Raw genomic sequence first — 20,986 nt, 5'->3', positions numbered from 1 at the left:
ATAGATAAACCTCTTTTGATCAACTAGACTACATTTTAAATGTACATAAAATTATAAGAAAAAAATAAACAAGAGCATTATCTTTAAATTTTACATCTTTCAAAATTTCCTTATGTAATATAACAAGTAATAGGGTACTTTTTATTTACACAAAAAATATATTAGAATAACGTTAGTAATATCAAATAAATTTATTTTCAAAATACATTAAATAAAAACGTTAAAAAATTTTTATTTAATTTAAAAAATAATCAGACAAGTATACTATAATTATTCAGATACACACTTAAAAAAAAAAGAATAAAGTTAATCCATTAAATTTCCATGAAAAAAATGATTTTTACAATAAATTCTCAGTTATATTATTGGCAACTTCACTAAACTTTAATGCATCATCACTTGAAGAAAATCTTATACAATATGTTTCAGGGATTGTATTAGAAAGATCATCTGAACAATCAGTTGCCTTGAAAAGAAGAACTCTTTCCTTCATTTTGTTATAAGTGAATTTCATATGCTTATATAAACGCATATTAGCACATAACTTTTGAGTTTGATCGCGTCTCATTACAATACGATAAGAATTTGTGTCAGAAGACTTCAATAATCTTAATTCACCGGTTCCACGTTCTTTCCATTCACTACTACCATCAGAACTTTTCATTATATAAAGGCGAACTTTATACGATAATAACATTTCTTCATCTTCTTCTCCTGTTTTTACATCAACAAGATCTGGTAAAGGAACAACTGGCTCAAAATGAATATCCGGTTGATAATCATCCTCAGCACCTTCTTCATCGTCGTCATTTGATTTTACCGTTTTTTCTTGAGCTGATGAAAATACTTTGTGTTTAGAAGGATCGACTTTAAAAGGATCTACTTCATTCTTAGTGTTATCACTCAAGAAATTAGTGCCAGATTTAGCAATTGTGCTAAAAGATACAGACTGAGAACCTCCACCAAAAACACCACCAGATTTGTTAGTTGTTGCTTCTAGACTTGCGCCTTCTGGTTTGTTAGATATATTGGTATTAGTATTTGAACTAAAAGAACTTGAGCCAAAAATTGGTTTCATAGTAGTTTTTCCAAATGATAATGGTTCAGAAGTATTAGCTTTAGTTTTGTTATCATCATTAGAATCACTTTTTTTTCCAAATGAAAATTGTTGTCCAAAAAGAGGTTTACTTTCATTGACTTTAGTTTCACGCTCATCTTTTTTTGGAGTATCTTTAAGAGAACCTCCGAAAGCACTTTTACCAAACACAGATTTAACTTCAGTTGATGATCCTTTTTCTTCCGAAGTTACAGGAGTACTTTTAAGAGAACCGCCAAAACTAGTTTGCCCAATAATTGGTTTTGATTCAGTAGATGCTCCTTTTTCTTCAGTAACTTTAGAACCATCTTTCAAAGAACCTCCAAATGAAGTTTGTCCAAACAATGATTTACCTTCGGTAGATGGTGTACTAGGTTTAGCTCCGCCAAAGAAAGACACATTACTACTTGTTGTCTTTCCAGGAGTAAATTGGAAAGGAGATGGCTCATTGGAAGTTTTTACAGTTGCACCAGCAAATGAAAATAATGGTTGCTTTGGTGATTCAATAGTTTTTGCTTGGTCAAATAAAGAAACATTACTCTTCTCAGGCTCTTTGTTTTGTTCAGAAGTTGTAGTAACAGCAGATTCTTTATTTCCTCCAAATATTGAAAAAGTTTTTGAAGAGTCTTTATTTTGTCCAAAAATGTTTGTCCCATCACTTTTCTTTTCTTCAGTATCTGTAGCTTTAGCCCCAAAAAGTGGCTTATTATTACTACCCGAAGTGTTTAAACCTCCAAATCCAAAAGAAAATTGATTAGACACGGGACTTGTAAAAACATTTCCTTTCAATGTTGCTTTGGGTTTCTCATCGTCACCTTTACCATCACGAGCAGTTTCACAACATACACATTTGGACGCTGTTGGTAGGTTGTTTACATAACAAATACTACAATCCCAAGATCCAGCAACTTTTTCAGGAATTTTAAATTGATTAGGTTCATTACTTTCGTACTCTACATCTGATGATTCATAACTTTCATCAGCCGTATCTTCATCAGATGCTTCATCTTCTTCATTAGTACAACTTTGTTCCTCATACTTTTTAGTTACCTCTTCCTTAACTGAATTCATCTTAGGTACAAGTTTATTAATTTCATCTGTCTTAGGTGTTCCTGGTACAAATTCTTTGACACCAGAAGAAGCTTGAACACCATCATTCTTGGTAGATTCAAGGAAGATAGATATAAATCTAGAACAATTTGATTCTTCACCAAATTTGGCGCACAAAGTTACATGAGCTGGTGTATCATCTGAATTATCAAAACATTTGAATACACAAACTTTTGAGGAATTAGGCTTGAGTCGAATAGTCATTCCTTTGGTAAGTAAAAAGTTAGCACAAACCTTATGAACCTGTTCTCTTCTCATAACAACACGAGTAACCTTTGTAGTTTCGTTTCTCAAAATTTTTATCTTACCAATACCACGTTCTTTAAATTCTTTAAGATCTTCGTCAAAACGAAAAAGTTTACATTGTTCCTGGAAAAGAACTGTTTCATCCTCTTCACCAGTTTTTACTTTAACAAGATCTGGTAATGGGACTACAGGCTTAAATTGAACATCAGGTTCGAAATCCTCTGGAGCTTCGTCGTCATTTTCTACAGCTGATTTGTTAGCTTCATTATTTTCTGTGACTGTACTACTGGGAGCAACTGGCATAGTTGAAAAAAATGACTTTGATTGCACTTGAGCCTTTCCAAAAATTGATGGGGTATTTGAATTACCACCAGACAATTGTCCCTGTGATGAATTAACTGAAGATACTTCCTCTTTTTTTGTTGGTGTTACAACAACAGTTGAAGCTGGTTGAGTAAGTTGAGCTTTTAAAAGACTATTTCCTTGATTTGTCACTTGATTTTGAGAAACAGTGTGTACAGGAGGTTGTTGCACAGGTTTCGTGTTATTAGAATCAACCATTCCCTGAAGCATCGATAATGGATTGTATTGTTGAACTTGTTGCATTTGCATCATTCTGGCAAGGTTCTGTTGTTGAAGAACTTGTTGTTGAAAGGCAGCCATTTGTTGCTGTTGTTGTTGAATTTGTAAAAGTTGTTGAGGGGTCAAAGCTGAAACCTGTGGATTAGTGGGTACTTCCTTCTTGATAGATGTTGCGATTTCAAAAACTTTAACTAAACGATCCATTTCCAAATTATGTTGTTGCTTTGTTTCCTCCAATGATGAAGAGTTGTCAGACAAGGATAAAGCAGCTACACGTTCACCCAAAATTTTCATTCCTTCATGAACTTGCTCAAGTGAATTTTTCACTTCTGTTAACTGTCGTCTTGTTTCATTACTTTCATAGATTATTTGTTTTATAAGCTCCCCAAGTGCTGAAGTGTTAGCTTTAAGATACGCAGATATTTGATCACCAATATTGGTAGTCTCCTGTAAAAAAACATATCACTATATATATTTAAAAATTCAAACTTACTTTCTCGCAACTTATATTGGACATTGTTAGAAAAGGTTGGTATGAGATTAAATTTCTTTTATCGACACACAACCTATAAATAGAAAAATTATCATATAAAAATTAAGAAAGAAACAAATTTCTGTATTAAGAAAACGCAACAAAAAAAGATATTAATTAATGCAACGAAAAAAAGAATATGTCAATTAAAAAATCTATACAAAAAGGTAATTTTGCCAAAAATATCTTTTTAGGAGAAAAGAAAGTATACTACTTTCATATGGATTATTTGGAAATATGATTTTGCGCGTCTTTTACACTTGGTATTTTATACCCAGAAAGACGCTTTGTATTTTATCCTCGTGATTTACTTCATTTGTGGTAAAATATTATGATTAATTTCCGTTTGTCTCATGTTCATATGTATTTTTTTTAACATACATTTTTGTGTAGTTTGTTGAACACCATTATGTTATCTGTATTTTTATCACCAAAATAAAACAACCTATCAGCATCAAGAATCTTAAAGACAAGTATAGAAACGGTAAACGATTTAAAATTTTTTTTTCAAAAATGTTAATATAGAAAAAATTAATATCAGTTAGAGTTAATTGGAAGAATTTTTTTATTGGTAATATTGCTGTATTATTTTATCAAATAATAACTATGTTTTCTAACATGTTTTTAAGTATATTTTATTTATATTTTGGATACTGTATTTGTTTGTATCCTGTGAAGCAATAAATATGCCAGTATTATAGATTAAATGACTTAAAGTAACATTTTATGTTTATTTAATAATTTCATTTTCGTGGATTTTTTTTTAATTTAAAAACATATTAAAGTAAAAAATGATATTATTAATTACAAAAATAATACGTAGATGAAAAAAAAATATATATAATAAAAATATTTTAGTATATTAAAATTTTTATTTTAATTAAACATTTTATTCGTCCCCAAATATTTTTTTAAAAGTTTGTGATGACAAAGTTCTAGTACTTTTTTTGAACATACTACATTGTTAATATTTCAATTATATCTTTATAATTAATTTTTAAATATGCTATGATTTTATTTTATACTTTAAACAATTTTTTTAGTCAAAAAATAATTTTAAATATAAAAAGTACGTTTTATCTTGTGTGATAAATTTGTAAATGGTAAAAAATAGTTTATATTTTGGATTTTTGTCAAACAGATCAGATACTTTTGGTGCCTTGTGTTCGAAGTTTTTTAAAATCATTTGTTGAAACATAAAGAAATCTTGACAAAAAATACTAGATCAAATAACGTTGATTTAAAAATGGATAACGTTATAGTGTCACATTGTTTGTAATAATATATATAATAAACAATATTTATAAATAACACATTTTATTGAGTTAATTATTTATAACATTTTATATGATACAAAAATATGATAATTATTTGAATTAAAATAAATATAAAAATGGATAGTTGTTGTTAACAGTTAATATCGTTCAGTGCACCTATTCTTTTCTAAATTTTTCTCATAATTGGCCAAAGTTAAAGGAAAGTATTAGTATTATTTTTGGAAATTTGAAGTTAAAATCATTCATAAGCCAATAACTTTTTCTTTAACATAATATAAACTACAATTGATGTATTTATATTGGCATATGTTATGAAATCATCTGATAATATTCACTAATTTATGTATATATGGGTAATAATTTATAATTAAAAGTATAAATGTTATAATTTAACATTATAACATGTCTATTATGGCTGCTTTTAATATATCTTAAGCCTGTATTAATGAAATATTGCTAATAATTTTGGTGTGAACAAATTAAATAATATGGTATGTTAAAATTGTTCATTAAAATTATATTTACCTAACCACATTATGTTAAATTAATTATGATATAAGTAGTTATTTATTATTAATACCTGTTTATTATATCTCAAATGTTAAAATTATTTTTGTCAATTTATTATTTTTATTTTAATTTTTAAGAATTTATTTTTACTTATTATTTATAGTATTTTAATAATATATTATTAACAATTTTATTTTAAATAGTGTCTTTTTTTAAAATATTTTTTGTTTCTTAAAATTTTCTATAAATGAAGTAAGAATATACCATTTTTACGCTAAATGTTTCAATTGCAAAAATAATTTGTTTGTTTAAAATATAATTTAATATTATTTTAACAAAATAAAAATTAAAAAAGGAATAAATTTTAAAATATGTATAATTAAAAATATTTTAAATTGATGGCAGAATAATAAGTTAACTAAAGGAAACAATATAATAGAAGTTACATAAAAAGTTAATTTTTAAATAATAAACCACAATTCAAAATTTCTTGTTCTGGTTCGTTTCAAGAGTATCTTGTCGATTATAGCATTTATCAATATTATTTATTATATTCTGCCATTTTAAAATATATTTAATAGTTTCTAAATGAACTATTGCTAATAGCAACGTTTAATAGTTAATTTGTGTCAATTTATTCTAAAGTTATTTATCAGATAAGCATATGTAATTTTTATAATAACAAATTTTTTTTAATAAAAACATAAATAATATATTAATTAATTGTTTTTTTTTCAATCATACATTTAATTTTCTTTTCATAACTAGTGTGGATTTTTTCAGCTTAATAGTAAATATACTCTTTCACATCTTAATTTATTTTGGTTATTTAGATAGAAAATAAACATCTAATTAAAATTTAAATAAATTCAAAAGTTTCTTGTTTCATTTTATATAATTATTTATTAAGATGGTGCTATAAAAATGTAACCAAAAAATAAAGATATTTTAAACAAAATTGTTAAAATGTTGGGTACACTTTGAATTAGATTCTTTTTAATTATAAAAAAATTAGAGCAATTTTTAGGTATATTCTAGTTAAAACATTTTTTTCCATACATTATTAGTTACAGCCTATATAAAAACTTTATTTTTCAATTACAATTACTTATTAAAATAGTGAACATAATTTGTCTTTGCATAATTGAATAAAGTTTATTATATTTTTATTAATATTTTTATTTTATAATGATTAATAGAATTTTAGATTTGTTATATCTAATTTTTTTTTATTTTTCATATATAATTTAAAAAGTTACATTTTTTATTTTCATCTAAAAGCACATTTTTTTAGATTAAATATTAATAAAATAATTATATTTTAATGTGAAAAGCACAAAAAGTTTATTAATAATCTTTTTATCTTTGAATGTTTAAATTAATATTTAATTTTATACATACCATAAACAAATAAATAATGTTAGAATTTTCAATGAATTGTTATACAGGAAAATCTTAATATGTTACTTTGGGATATTAAGTCTTTAACTGTTGCCAAGTAACACGCTATAATATTCATTATATATAATGTATATTAATTTATTTTTCTATAATTATTTCATCATATTTTATAAAAATTTATATATTTTCTTTTGTAGATGTTTTCATTTGATAGTCATGATGACATAGATGTCAATAACTTGTTACATAATTTTTCATGTTCTAAAAATATTTTAAAGTGGGAAGACAATTTGAGAAATGGAAACAATCAAATTGTTATTCGAGATTTTGAAGAAATTAATAAGAAACTTCTTCATCAAACAAATTTTAAAGATTACTCCTCTGAAGGAAGACTTTCTTTGATGAATTTTATTAATGCCCACATTAATAAGAAATATACATCTTCATTTTTAAGAGCTGAAATGGTAAAATTAATTAGAATTCTTAGTAGAGACAAATTTAATGTTGAGCTTTTATATATTGATAAAATTCCACAATATTTATTGTCTTATGCTTCTTTTATAAAATATTCTCCGGAAGAAGATGAAATTGAAGAAAATGACGATCAAAATGTATACTTAGAATCATTAAAATGTCTTACTAATTCATTTTATTCTTCAAAAACTTCTCAAGACAGTGTTACAAATGAAGTTGCTGCTGTTATGCTTAGAGTAATTCGTGTTTTAGCTTTTAAAATTTTGGATCAAATTTGTATATATACAAAAGTTGTAAAACCTAAAATAAATGTTGAAGAATTACCATCAATGGATGATTCTTTTATAAAAAAATTTAAATTGGATTCATTTGATTTTGTTGAAAACTCAGAATTAAATAATAAGAAAGATCCTGTCAATTTAATTAATAATCTTCATGATGTTATTTTTCTTATGTTAAAACATGTTTTTATTCTTAGTTTCCACAAATCAAAACAACCAAATAATTATTTTGTTACAGAAGAAGCTTTAAAAGAATTCAAAGTTATTGGACAAGTTTTTTCATCATCAGTTTATTATAACAGCAACGTTTGGCCAAGAAAATTTGATAACAGTCCATGGTCACAATATTTTAGATCTCTTTTTAATATTTATAATTTATCTAATGCTAAAAGTATGGTAAGTAATAAAAACATTTTAAACAATAAAAAATTTATTTGTAGGAAGTACTTAACAAATTTAGAAAACCATTAATAGAAATTTGTGCAGATATAATTAATTATGGTTCACAGTATGTGGAACGTCAAGAACAGGATGCTATCAATTTGTTAGCTGCTTTCCCTGATCATATAGCTTTTATTATTAAAAAAGTTCAAAGTAAACCAATAAAGGGAAGTATTGATGAGATAAGGCTACAAAAACATTTATGGAATGGTTTCGATATGGGCGTTCCTTTTGAAATAATGAAAATTATTGATAATATTCTTCCTCCAGTTATCGATGATGAACAAACAAAAAATTATATATATAATCCACTTGTTGAACTACTTCCAGCTAATCTTACAGTTCTGATAGGGTTATGTCGTTCTTCAAAGGAAGCTAGAAGATATTGTCGAGAGATTATCCTTCCTCCATTAACTTCTAAAGATGTCCAACAACGCCCTGATATTGGAAAAGGATTACGAAATAAACTTATTCGACTTATCAGCCAACCAGAATTACAAGCCGACAGATTATCAGCTGAATTGCTTTTTATACTTTGTAAAAAATCTGTTCCACGTCTTATAAAATATACAGGCCTTGGAAATTGTGCAGGATTATTGGCTAACTCAGGTTTACTAGGAAAAATAAATGAACAAAAACGTGACAGTGATAGTGAGGATTCAGAAACAGAAGATTATAAAAGTGTTGAGAATCAAGTTAATCCCGTAACTGGATATATTGAAAAACAATCAAAAACAAACATTTTTGAAAATATGTCGGAAGAACAAAAAGAATATGAAGCTATAAAGTTAGCAAATGCATTACATAAAATGATGGATCTTGGTATCGTCAGTCCTGCTGTCATTGACGAACATGGCGGTACCAGAGCTGCTTCAAGTATTATGGAATTGGTTAAAGATATTAAACCAGAAAACAATAATCCAGATTCAGATTCTGATTAACTATTTTTATCAAATTTAATTCTTTTTCAAGGAAAAAATTTTACTATTTTTAAATTGTTAAAATTAAATAATAATTTTTCTTTCTAAGATACACTTAAAATGTAAAAATAAAGTATATTGTAAAGACTTTTTTTATTCTTACCGGAAATTTGTTCAAAAACAAAACTAATCTCAAAACGATTGCTCAAAGTATTTTGGGGAACTGTGCCTGTTACTTAGATTATTTTACATATCTATATTATAAACAAAAATGTTTAAATCTTCGGTACTGAGATGTGTCAAGAAACCCTCTTCTACGCTAGATTATTCCAAACATATTCCAAAAGGCTACGTAGAACGATTAAAAAGGACAGTCCCCAAAAAAGTATATTCTAACAGACTTGGAGCTCCAGATATTATAAGATGGGAGTATGTTTTAATATAAATCGTTTATACTTTTTTTTTAAAGATTACCACCAGAGGATTATGTACCAGAACTTGAACGTCCCTGGGAACAGAAAGCTTTGAAAAAAAATATGCAACGTGCTTATGATTATCACAGATCACTGTTAGATACAAAATTCTTTAAATTAAGGAAGCCTTCATATAACAAACCATTACCAGATGACGAATGGTTTATCTTCAAAGGTGATTATGTTATGGTAATGGTAGGAAAAGATAAGTTCCGTAAGGGGAAAGTTGCCAAAGTTAATAGAGAAACGAATACTGTTATTGTAGATGGACTACACACGAAATTTGAAGATTTTTCGGAAGGATTTGAAAAATATGGTGTTAGGCCAATGAAAAGATGGGCAGAACAACCACTGGATGTATCTAAAGGTGAAATCAAACTTGTAAATCCTTACGATGAGGGGCCAACTGATGCCGAATGGAAGTTAAATGCTGATGGTACAGGATATATCAGATTAAGCAAAAGCACTGGTCATGAAATACCATTACCAACAGAAGCTTTTATGACTTATGAGTATATTACACAAGAAAAATATTTGGAAAGCAAAAAAGATACGAACGCATCAGATGTTTTAAAAAGAACTTATGTACCAAAGTTATGTAGTTTCGAAGATGAGATCATGGAAAGCTTAGGCATAAAGGAAGAAAAACAAAGAAAACCAAGTTTCTGGTATTAGAAATTTGTTTTGTTGTTGATTATGATTTAGATTATTTAATAAATATAGTTTGTGATTCGAGTTCTATAGACGTTGTACCAAGACCGCATTTGTTTTTAACAATCCCTCCTCTTTATTATGTACTTCTTTAGTTTCATAGTACTGAAACTTTCTTTTTATCGTACATCCTTTATTCAATACATTTATAATGACATTCAAACTAGATTGTCAAGTCGTCAATAAACTTGATGATATATTTAAAAAAAATCTTTTACTTTTTCAAAACAAACATAGCTCTTCTTCACAAAATTCACTTCCCAAACATTCGAAAGAAGTGCTTGAATTAATAAATGATGGTGCTAGGGCAAGATGTGAAATTATGAAAATATACAGTGACCTTATAAACGCAATTGAGAAATATGAGAAATTGACCAACAATATTGAAACAAAATTATCGGAACCTTTAAATGAAAATAGTGATTCTGTAAAACCAGAAGTTTCGTATGTTGAGATGTCAAAATTATGTCGTAATGTTTTTTCTTTTTTCAGAACAGTACCTAATGAGGATACAAAGGAGAACGTAGAAGAACAGATATCTGGGAAAAGTATAGATAATATATTAGATAAACAAAATCCCCTGTTGTCAGAACATTTACAAACCTATACAATGGAAGAAAATAAAGAGTACATTTTGAATTCTATTTCTATTCCTCAACCTCCAGAACTTAATTTTAATTACTAACACATTTTCTTGTAGTTTTGAAAATTGTCATTATATACTTTTTAACAATAAACATTTTTGTATTTTACTTTGCAAATAACTATACTTTTCTCGTCCTACTTTTATTTCCCCCTTTTTTTTTCTTTGGAAGGGTATCTTACCAATAGTAATGTTTCTTAATACGGTTGTTTTTGCGCGTTTTTCTAACAGTTTGACGACACTGCCGCCATTGTTTCTCGCATACTTTGTATTTTCTACTTAGATATTTAGATAGTTATTGTTGTTTCCACTAGTGATTTTTATTGTATATTAAATCAAGATGATGTCTAATTTGGATAAAGGTGAATTATTTTATCAGGTATTTTGTAAATGTCATAATATTTAACTTGTTTTTTTCCAACAATTTATAGCCATTTGGTGGTGATAATGAAAGAAATGAGGTTTCTCGGACTTCTGTAGGTGAATACAAAGAAGCTTTGGTAAAATTTAAAAAATTTCTAAGAGAATTTACTGTTGGAGGCATGGATATGATTTATAGAGAAGCTTTGAAAAATAATTGTGTTAATGGCATGTTTTTTATTGAAGTTGACATGGCTGATCTTAGAAGATTTGATGAAATAACTGCTGAACAATTGCAAACTTTTCCGAATCGTTTGATACCAGCATTTGAAGAGGCTGCTAATGAATTAGCACAGGAACTTATTGGAGGTGATAAGGAAAAAGAAGACATCAGTGTTATGGAACATGTGAATGTTTTACTAAAACTTGATGATGAAGCTAAAACTATTAGATCACTTCAAAGTCAACAAGTTTCACAATTAGTTAAGATAAAGGGAATCATTATTTCCGCTTCACAAGTTAGATCACGCGCTGTTAAAGTTACTTTACAATGTAGGACATGTCTTCATGTTACTAATGTGGTTCGTGTTAATCCAGGATTGGAAGGTTTTCAATTACCACGTAATTGTATGGCTGGAAATACTAACAATGGTATAAAATGTCCACTTGATCCATATGTAATTCTCCCTGACAAGTGTGAATGCATGGATTTTCAAACATTAAAATTACAGGAAAATCCGGAAGATGTTCCTCATGGAGAAATGCCAAGGCACATGCAGGTTTATGTAGATAGGTTAGTGTTTTATTTATATATTAAGAATTTTGGTCTCAGACACCAGACATCGCGTTGATGGTTAAGTGGTATAATTCTCGCCTGCCACGCGGGAGTCCCGGGTTCGATTCCCGGTCAACGCATCTTTTTTATTTAATAACTATTTTTTTCTTTCTTTAGATATTTAACAGATCAAATGACTCCTGGAAATCGTGTTACATTGACTGGTATATATTCTATCAGAAAGATGTTTTCAAAAGGTTCTGTTAAGGAAAATGATAGGACAATGTCTGGTATTAGAATTCCTTATTTACGTTGTTTAGGGTTGGATGTGCAGATAAGTGGACCCGGTCGTTCTGAAAAGATACATTTCGTTTTGGATGAAGAAAAGGAATTTAGAAATTTAGCTTCACAACCAGATATTTATGAAAGAATTGTTAAGTCTATTGCCCCTTCTATTTATGGATCCGAAGATATTAAAAAAGCTATAGCTTGTTTGTTATTTGGTGGTTCTAGGAAGCGCCTTCCAGATGGTTTGACTAGACGTGGTGATGTAAATGTTCTACTATTAGGAGACCCTGGTACAGCAAAATCTCAGTTACTTAAGTTTGTTGAGAAAGTGGCACCTATTGCTGTTTATACTTCAGGAAAAGGTTCAAGTGCTGCAGGTCTTACAGCTTCAGTCATTCGTGATCCAGCTTCTCGTTCTTTTATAATGGAAGGTGGTGCTATGGTTCTTGCAGATGGTGGTGTTGTATGTATAGATGAGTTTGATAAAATGCGAGAAGATGACCGAGTAGCCATTCATGAAGCTATGGAACAACAAACAATTTCGATTGCAAAAGCTGGTATAACAACTACATTAAATTCAAGATGTTCTGTTTTGGCTGCTGCTAACTCTGTTTATGGTAGATGGGATGATACTAAAGGTGATTCTAATATTGATTTCATGCCTACTATTTTATCACGTTTTGACATGATTTTTGTTGTCAAAGATATTCATGATTCTAAAAGAGATTCTACTCTTGCCAAGCATGTCATCGAAGTACATGTAAATGCTAACCACAAGGATGTTAAACCTCAAGAGGGTGAGTTGTCATTGGAATTTCTAAGGAAATATATTGCTTATGCTAGAGCTACGTGTGCTCCAAGGCTTACAGATTCTGCCAAAGAAAAACTTGTTAACCACTATATTACTCTCAGAAATCCTTTAAATGAAAACGAAAAAATTACAAAATCTGCTATTCCTATAACAGTCCGTCAACTCGAAGCTGTCATACGTATGAGTGAAGCTTTGGCAAAGATGGAATTAAAGCCTTTTGTTGAAGAAAAACATGTCGATGAGGCACTAAGACTTTTCCGGGTATCTACTATTGAAGCAGCGTCAAGTGGCAATCTTGTTGGTGTTGAAGGTTTTACTTCACCTCATGAACAAGAGATGTTTAATCGTGTTGAAACACAATTAAAAAGAAGATTTGCTGTTGGAACTGCTGTCTCGGAGAACATGGTTATACAAGACTTTGTAAGACAAAATTATGAAGAAGATATGGTTAAGCGTGTTATATTAGCTTGCATACGTAGAGGAGACTTCCAATACCGTGTTCAAAGAAGGATGATATATCGGATTAAATAAATGTATACGGTATTATTCAGTTTTCGTGATGCTGATTTTTTTTAAAATAAAATTGAGTACATATATTTTATTTTGTTTTGAATGTATTAGAATTTAATTTTGATTTTTTTTAAATTTTTAAGTGGATATAATTAGTATAACGACAAGGAATGCTGCTTTCAAAAGTAAAAAAGTGTTTTTTTTGTAAGTTCATTATAACGTGAAGCAAAATACTTAATGAAAATAATTTTTAAAAATAAAAATAACTGGAATCAAGTTGCGCGGAACCGTGAAAAAACTTTCAGAAAAGCATATTAAGATTTTATAAAATAATAAGAATAAAAACTGATGTGTGCAATCACAAAATGTTATATGATGTAGAATTATAAAAAAAAAACTCATCCAAATAATTAAATTATAAAAACGATTGTTAATTGCAGTATTTTGAATTAAAAGTAAAAAATTTTATTAAAACTGGTGTATGAACCGTTACAATTAACAATAAATAAAAAAAATTAAGTAACACAATTATTAAATTAACTAACAATAAAATTTTACAACGTTCAGATTCGTAACAAAAGTCTAAAATGACTTATGAAATAATTCTTTAGGTATATGGATTACTCTAGAAGATTTGTGGGTACAAAGTTTAGCAAATAAAAATAAATTCTACTATAAATAATAATCCTTATTTCTAACATTATAGTAATTACAAATATATTAATTAAAAAAATTTTATAATTAAACTTTTTTTTCATGAGAAAAATTTCAAAAAATGTTTTAAAAAAAATTAATAACTTTTTTATAATAAAAATACTATTAATTTGAATTTACAAAAAAGATAGAAAGGAATTTGTAGTACAAAACATTTAAAGATTCAGAAAACAATTTATATTCTAAAAAAAATTATATTAATACAAAAAAATAAGGAATATAATAAGATTAATTTTTTAATTAGAAAATTTTAATAACTTTTTTTAAAGTAACGATATCAAAATTCTGATTTAAAATTTAAATTAAAGTATTATCAAAAGGTCAATTCTAAGGATATTTTCTAAAAATAATAAAAATGGAGTTTCTTAATTTGCAAAAAAAAATATAAAATGTAAGTTCATCTTTGTAATATAGAATTTTTTTTTAATTTTGTAATGAATTAAAAAAAGTCATTAATAGTTTGTTGGAGCATGATATTTTTCTGCATAAGAAGATTAAAAAAATTACAGGTGGTGGAACAATAAACAATGAGATGAAAGGAAAAACATTTTTTATAACAACCTTGCTAAATCTGTTTAGAAAAAAGAAACTATTAGTTTTTTTGAGATTTAGATTAAGGAAATAGAAAAAGAATAAAAAATGGTTCCACGAAAATTGAAATATACCATATTTAATTTATTTTTTTTATGATTAAATAGTATTTCATTTATATTTGTAGTTTTCTTTGGTACTTCGTTTATTATCGATCATTAATCATTAGAAAGTCTCACTTCTTTTTATCATATTTCCTTTTTTATCCATAGTGCAATAAGATGTATTGGAGTATATCAAATATTAGAAATAATCTTTTTCATAAAATTAATCATATTAAATTTCCTTCATTATTAGTAAGTTGTAATAGGTTTTTATCATGTATGTAACAGAAATTTAAATATTCTAACAATGTGTAGGTTTATATCATTCATTGTGTTAGTGTCATTTCTTGTTACATTGGTCTATATTACCATTGGAAATACAAAGAAATTACTAGAAAAGTTTTTGTTCTCTAACTAAATAAAATCTATTCTTTTTATTATGAATATTTTAGTTGATAAAGTGAATGAATCATCAACTGATCCAATAAATGACTATTTTGGTTTGGATAAAGTAGCTGATAATATTTACAAGACAAGACGAATTCGAACTAGAATTTCAGCTAATATAGCTTATGGTGGGCAAATATTTACCAATGCCATTTCAGCAGCTGAAGAAACAGTCAGTAATGGGATGTTCCCTCATTCATGTCATAATTACTTTATCAAAATGGCCACTGATTTGTCACCAATTTATTTTCATGTAGAAAATATTAGAGATGGAAATAGTTTTGCTACAAGATTTGTTAAAGCAATGCAAAATAATGATATTATCGCAACAACACAAGTTTCATTTCATAAACAAGAATCTACACCTTTTACTCATCAAGAAAAGATGCCTGTTGTAACAGAACCTGAGGCATTGTTAAGTACTCTTGATTATGCAGAATCTGTCATTGCTATGGTTGAATCAGGAAAAAAAATTATAGAAAGTAAATATATAAATAAATTGTTACATATTTTAGTTTCTGATAGAAGACATATCTTTGAAACTCGTCCAGTTGATCCAGAACAACATCTTTGTTTAAAAAAATATTGTCCACCCTTGAAACATTTTATTTGGGTTAAATCATTATTTCCATTAGGAGATAATCCAAAATATCATAGAGCTATGATTAACTATATATCTGACTCTAGTTTAGCTCCATCAGGATACTTAGGACATCTAACTGAAGGATTTATTCCTTCAATGGTAGTATCATTAGATCACAATATTTACATTCATCATGATAAATTTAATGCTGAGGATTGGATGTTATATGAAACATACAGTACCATAGCAAATAATTCAAGAGTCATGACACATGGAAAGTTTTGGTCAAGAGATGGAGTATTATTAGCTTCAACAGTTCAAGAATGCCTGGTACGAGAAGGTATAAAATCAAAAAAATAAAAATTTTTTTTTAATACTAACATTGTTTTTAATTTTATAATAATAAAATTAAAATAACTTACCAAAAAATAAATATATACTTTATAAATGTTTTATAAAAGTACATTTTAACTTTACATTTTTTAATCAATCGTTAAATGTTTGGACCTCTATATTTTTATCACATTTTATAAAATAAATCATCCACGTTTTACAAAATTTTATGTAAGTTTACTTTTATTTAAGTTAATTTACTATCAAAAGAATATATAAAAGAAATTTGCATAAAGAAAAAGAATTTTATAATTAATATTTTTAATAATTTGTTAATTTTTCATAAATATTTTTAATAAATATATATCATGATTGAGTTTTTTTTTAATAATAATATATTTATATCTTTTTTACAATAACTTTCAATTGAATTTAATGTTAAATGTAAAGAATAATAATATGTATATATATATATATATTTTAATATAATATTAAAAGCCCATTTATTTAAACGTTTGATTATTATTTAATATAATTATTTATGAATAATAAAAATATTTACATTCTTAAGTTTATAATTTACTTTTTATAGGATTAAAAATATCTCCCAGTTAGTTAATATTGAGGACAGAAGAAAAGTTTTAGTAAAATTTTTCTACCTATACTTTTGGTATACCATAAAGTTATGTGGAGAAAGGAAACTAGCAGAGTCACCGGAAACAAGTTCTCTTTAACAATATTAATTTTAATCCGATGACCACGATTAAAGATGATACCAGAGCAAGAGTTAACTGTTATTCTTTCATTTTATCATTCTCCTATGCTACAATCAACTGACAAAAATAAATCTCAAGAAGATAATAAAGATGAAGAGATCAAAAAAAATATTGAAGAAGAAAAAATTATTGAAAATAATATGAATGATACTAATTATTTAACTCCATCTTTGAAATCTACCTCTACAACAGTATTTAAATTTCATGATTTTGATAATGATTTAGAAAAAGGTAAGTAAATATTTTTTGTATTTTTAACTCTAACTAATGACCTTAATTAATATTTATTATATATATATATGGCGCATATTATAAAATATATCAAAAAAGATGTTTGTGTAAATTTTTGTAAAATTATAAAAATAATTAGTGTTGTAATATTTCCTTCATTAAATAACAGTTATTTATCCATAAAAATAAAAAATTAGACATTTTTTTTATTTGATAAAATATTATTTCTATCAGGTTTCATATATTCATTTAACTAACATAATTTGTAAGGATAAATTTTTAAAATGCTTTTACATATTATACATGTACATATACATTTTTATTTATATATAAATACAATAATTCTTTTAATTTGTTTCATAGTATGTTATAAAATATATGATAATAAAAGGAATATAAAAAAGTTATAATTATAATAATACTTTATCACAAATATTACTATTTTATAGATAAAAAAATAAATATCTTACATATTTGTCAAACTTCTCCCATATGACCTGTTGTAAATAAATGTAAATAAAAAAAAAATTACGAAATAATTTGTTCGATTATTTGTAAAATTATGAAAGTTAAAAAAATTTTTTTACTTTTAAAATAAGATAGAGTATTATATAATGCAATAAAAAAAGTGTATATAGAAAATAGATAGGAGGGTGTTACAAAAATAAAGAAAACTTTCATATGACTCAGAAAATTTTTTTATTGTAACATTGTATAATGATGTAACTGCAATTTTACAATCATAATCGTTATTTTTTTTTTTATTATTATTAATAATATATCTTAAAAATTTTTATAGATATATATATGTATTTAGATATAATTATGAATATATAATAGATATTTATTTCTTTACTATATGATATATATATATATTTTAAAAATCATGAATACCAGTCCTAAACAAATTCTTTTTCATGTTTCAAGAAACTTGTTAGATTATAATTTAAAAAGTGTCTTTTTAAAGATTTTATTTACCTTTAGTATTAGTATTTTACTTATATGATTGTTAAATATAATATTTGTTAAGCTCATGTAACAAGTGATTGTTCTTGACAATATAATATAATATATAATTTTTACCTATAAACTTGAAGTATTTGTTAAGAGAAAACAATACTTATATGATAGTTGAATATATAAATTTAAGGACAGATTAGTAATACTTTTTCTAGAAATTAAAAATGATAAGTAGTAAGATCAAGACACTTATTTTTTCCTTGATTATGATTATTTAATATTATTATAAATATATTTTCTTTTTTAAAATAATATATATCATTCTATTAAAAGTTTTTTTTTTCTACCATTTTTTTTTTATATTTTTATTTTATATAAATTTAATATATTTAGTTTATGTGAAGGTAAAAAGAGATTTAGTTAAGAAAGGTAACCTTGTTACTTTGTTTTCTTTACAATAATTTGTAATTTTATTAAAATTATATATATATAAAAAAAATATATTTACAATGAATATTCATTACAATCCTTTTAATCTTATACCATCACTTTTATTATAAATTTATTTTTAATGATACTAATAAAAGTATCATTAATAAAAGTCTTTTTAGAAAAAGTAACAGGATTATTGAGAGAGAGATAGAAAAAGAAACGATTGATTCTATTATTATTTATGGAAAAATCTTATTTATTATTTCTAGATTTTACTTTTACCTAATTAAGATAACACATTTTTCATATGTGTTAAATAAATAAATAAATAATTTTTCTACACTCATTAATTGTAATGATTTTTGTTGTATAAAATTTTTTAAATAAACATTCTATATAATAATATATAGTCTCATTTTAATTTTTTTTTTGTTGTTGTTTTTATGGTTGTCGTATATATATATATCTAATTTGCAGCGCAATTATTTTTTATTTAATTCTAAAATTGTTAAAATAATATATTATACTAGGTATATTTAAAAGTATTCATTTTATTATCTTTTAACTTTACATAACATTGAAAATTTAAAAAAAAAAATTTTTTTTTGTCAATGAGAAGCTTTATGTAGGAAACAATTTTACTATCATACTATGTATTTATATATATTTATTTATCATAAAAATAATTTTTTTTTATCCTTAAGTTAAAATTTACTTAAAAGATTGGTTTAACAAGTCTTTTTTCTTTAACAAAATTTTTTTTCCAAGTGATTATATTTTAAAATAATTATAGTATTTGATCTGTAACATTTAAAACAAATTATAAAAAGTAGGATTGTTATAAATTTTTATCATTACTTTTAAAATAAATCTTTTATTTTTGTTTTTAACTTATATATAACTAAGAATGACAAATCAAATTAATATATTTATAAATATATAAAATATTAAAAATAATTAAACAATTATTTTATATAATTTTTAGTAATTAAAAAAAGTTGTTTCATAATTAATTTATTACTATTCTATTCATTATTAAATTTTCTATATCAATTAACTACTTTCATATATTATTATTAAACTTTCTATTTCTAACATATTCCATTCATATCTTTTAATTTATTTTCTCATACCCACCTTTAATTTTTGCGCTCCTAAATATATTATCAAATACTATTTTAGAAATTATTTTCTTGAAAAACCTTAATTACTTTACATTCTTGTTTTTATCATTAACTAGTATAGTAAAAATTTTAAATTCCTTTATACTATTGATATAACACATCATAGATTCAACGTCACACCAAGGACATGCTAAAGAAATGATTATAATAATTCATTTTTGGGTTGATTACCTATAACCTTTAAATATACTTTGAGATTTTATTAATATTAATACCTTTATCATAATAACTTTATTTATATTATCTTTTCAAATAATATGTGTTGTGATTCATTATAAAAAGTAGTTGGTCTATTTTAAGAAATAATATTAAATTAATGTATTTTATTTATCATATGTAATTAGAATTAGTTTAAAAGAGTGCGAAATAGATGAGTATATATGTAGCAATTTTATTGGTACTTCCTAAAACCGGTCATAATTGTAAGAAGTTGGAGATTAATTATAAATAATAAAATTTTTTTAATTTTCATTTTTGTTATTTATTTTGATTCATTCCATCATGGTAAAATTATTTTCTAATAAAATATTTATCTTTTTATTTTAAAAAAAAAAAATAATAAAAATAAAATTAAAAAAAAAAGACATTTTGGATAATGTAATATTTTTTAAATAACAATTAAAAAAAAATTTTTTTTTGTTATTTTTTAATTTATAAATATTTTGTAAATATATTTGATTTTGTTAATTAGTTAAAAAAATAAAATAAACGTTTATTATAAATGTTATTATTTACCCTAAAAAAAAATTGTTATATTATTTTATTAAATTTGTTATTATTTTTTTTTAGAAAGTAAAGAAGGTATTCCAACATTACCTTCAAATCCACCACCCCTTATTAATACAGAAGTTAAGTCAAATTTTAAACTTTTACGTGAAACTTTTGAACAAAAAAGTAATATAAAAAATCAGGAGATCAAGAAGTTAGAAGATAATAAAATGTCTAGTGCTGGAAGACTTGTTCAAGAGGCTAAAATCTCTGAAAAGAGATGGTCATCTCATCCTGAACGTGTTGTTGAGGGAACACCACCAAAACCAGTAAGTTTTTTTTTTAGTTTAAAAAAGAGTTAAAATATTTTTTTATTGAAAAATAAAAGAACAAATATATATTTATATATATAAATACTTTTATTATAACTTTTCAATAAAATGTCCATTTTGAGCAATTAAAAATAATATATATTTGGTAATTATTTTGACAATATTTATATAGATATATATAGATTAAAATGGTATCTATTTTCTTTTTAT

The 20,986-nt window shown here is 25.1% G+C and overlaps 7 protein-coding genes across 7 annotated transcripts; 6 read left to right on the top strand and 1 right to left on the bottom strand.

Annotated features, from left to right (window-relative positions):
- Window positions 1-340: 340 nt before the first annotated feature.
- On the bottom strand, window positions 341-3,551 carry SRAE_2000282400 (Nup358; the record flags this gene model as incomplete). Its single annotated transcript, XM_024653939.1, has 2 exons — window positions 341-3,481; window positions 3,528-3,551. The coding sequence occupies 2 exons, from the start codon at window positions 3,549-3,551 to the stop codon at window positions 341-343; spliced, it is 3,165 nt and encodes a 1,054-aa protein (XP_024507366.1).
- Window positions 3,552-6,951: 3,400 nt separating this feature from the next.
- SRAE_2000282300 (Synembryn) lies at window positions 6,952-8,891 on the top strand (the record flags this gene model as incomplete). The annotated part of the gene is made up of 2 exons (XM_024653938.1): window positions 6,952-7,905; window positions 7,950-8,891. 2 exons carry the CDS (start codon window positions 6,952-6,954, stop codon window positions 8,889-8,891), a joined length of 1,896 nt encoding a protein of 631 aa, XP_024507365.1.
- Window positions 8,892-9,141: 250 nt separating this feature from the next.
- On the top strand, window positions 9,142-10,018 carry SRAE_2000282200 (39S ribosomal protein L24, mitochondrial; the record flags this gene model as incomplete). The annotated part of the gene is made up of 2 exons (XM_024653937.1): window positions 9,142-9,299; window positions 9,340-10,018. The coding sequence occupies 2 exons, from the start codon at window positions 9,142-9,144 to the stop codon at window positions 10,016-10,018; spliced, it is 837 nt and encodes a 278-aa protein (XP_024507364.1).
- Window positions 10,019-10,205: 187 nt separating this feature from the next.
- On the top strand, window positions 10,206-10,739 carry SRAE_2000282100 (Hypothetical protein; the record flags this gene model as incomplete). Its single annotated transcript, XM_024653936.1, has 2 exons — window positions 10,206-10,498; window positions 10,547-10,739. The coding sequence occupies 2 exons, from the start codon at window positions 10,206-10,208 to the stop codon at window positions 10,737-10,739; spliced, it is 486 nt and encodes a 161-aa protein (XP_024507363.1).
- Window positions 10,740-11,040: 301 nt separating this feature from the next.
- Window positions 11,041-13,462, top strand: SRAE_2000282000 (DNA replication licensing factor MCM5; the record flags this gene model as incomplete). Its single annotated transcript, XM_024653935.1, has 3 exons — window positions 11,041-11,076; window positions 11,129-11,850; window positions 12,010-13,462. The coding sequence occupies 3 exons, from the start codon at window positions 11,041-11,043 to the stop codon at window positions 13,460-13,462; spliced, it is 2,211 nt and encodes a 736-aa protein (XP_024507362.1).
- A 1,505-nt stretch (window positions 13,463-14,967) lies between these two features.
- SRAE_2000281900 (Acyl-coenzyme A thioesterase 8) lies at window positions 14,968-16,180 on the top strand (the record flags this gene model as incomplete). Its single annotated transcript, XM_024653934.1, has 2 exons — window positions 14,968-15,067; window positions 15,243-16,180. The coding sequence occupies 2 exons, from the start codon at window positions 14,968-14,970 to the stop codon at window positions 16,178-16,180; spliced, it is 1,038 nt and encodes a 345-aa protein (XP_024507361.1).
- A 742-nt stretch (window positions 16,181-16,922) lies between these two features.
- On the top strand, window positions 16,923-20,806 carry SRAE_2000281800 (Hypothetical protein; the record flags this gene model as incomplete). Its single annotated transcript, XM_024653933.1, has 2 exons — window positions 16,923-17,160; window positions 20,526-20,806. 2 exons carry the CDS (start codon window positions 16,923-16,925, stop codon window positions 20,804-20,806), a joined length of 519 nt encoding a protein of 172 aa, XP_024507360.1.
- Window positions 20,807-20,986: the final 180 nt, after the last annotated feature.

The sequence above is a fragment of the Strongyloides ratti genome, assembly GCF_001040885.1.
Source record: "Strongyloides ratti genome assembly S_ratti_ED321, chromosome : 2".
Taxonomy (NCBI): domain Eukaryota; kingdom Metazoa; phylum Nematoda; class Chromadorea; order Rhabditida; family Strongyloididae; genus Strongyloides; species Strongyloides ratti.
Note: the sequence above shows the minus strand (reverse complement) of the source record. Positions and strands in the feature narration are given on the sequence as shown.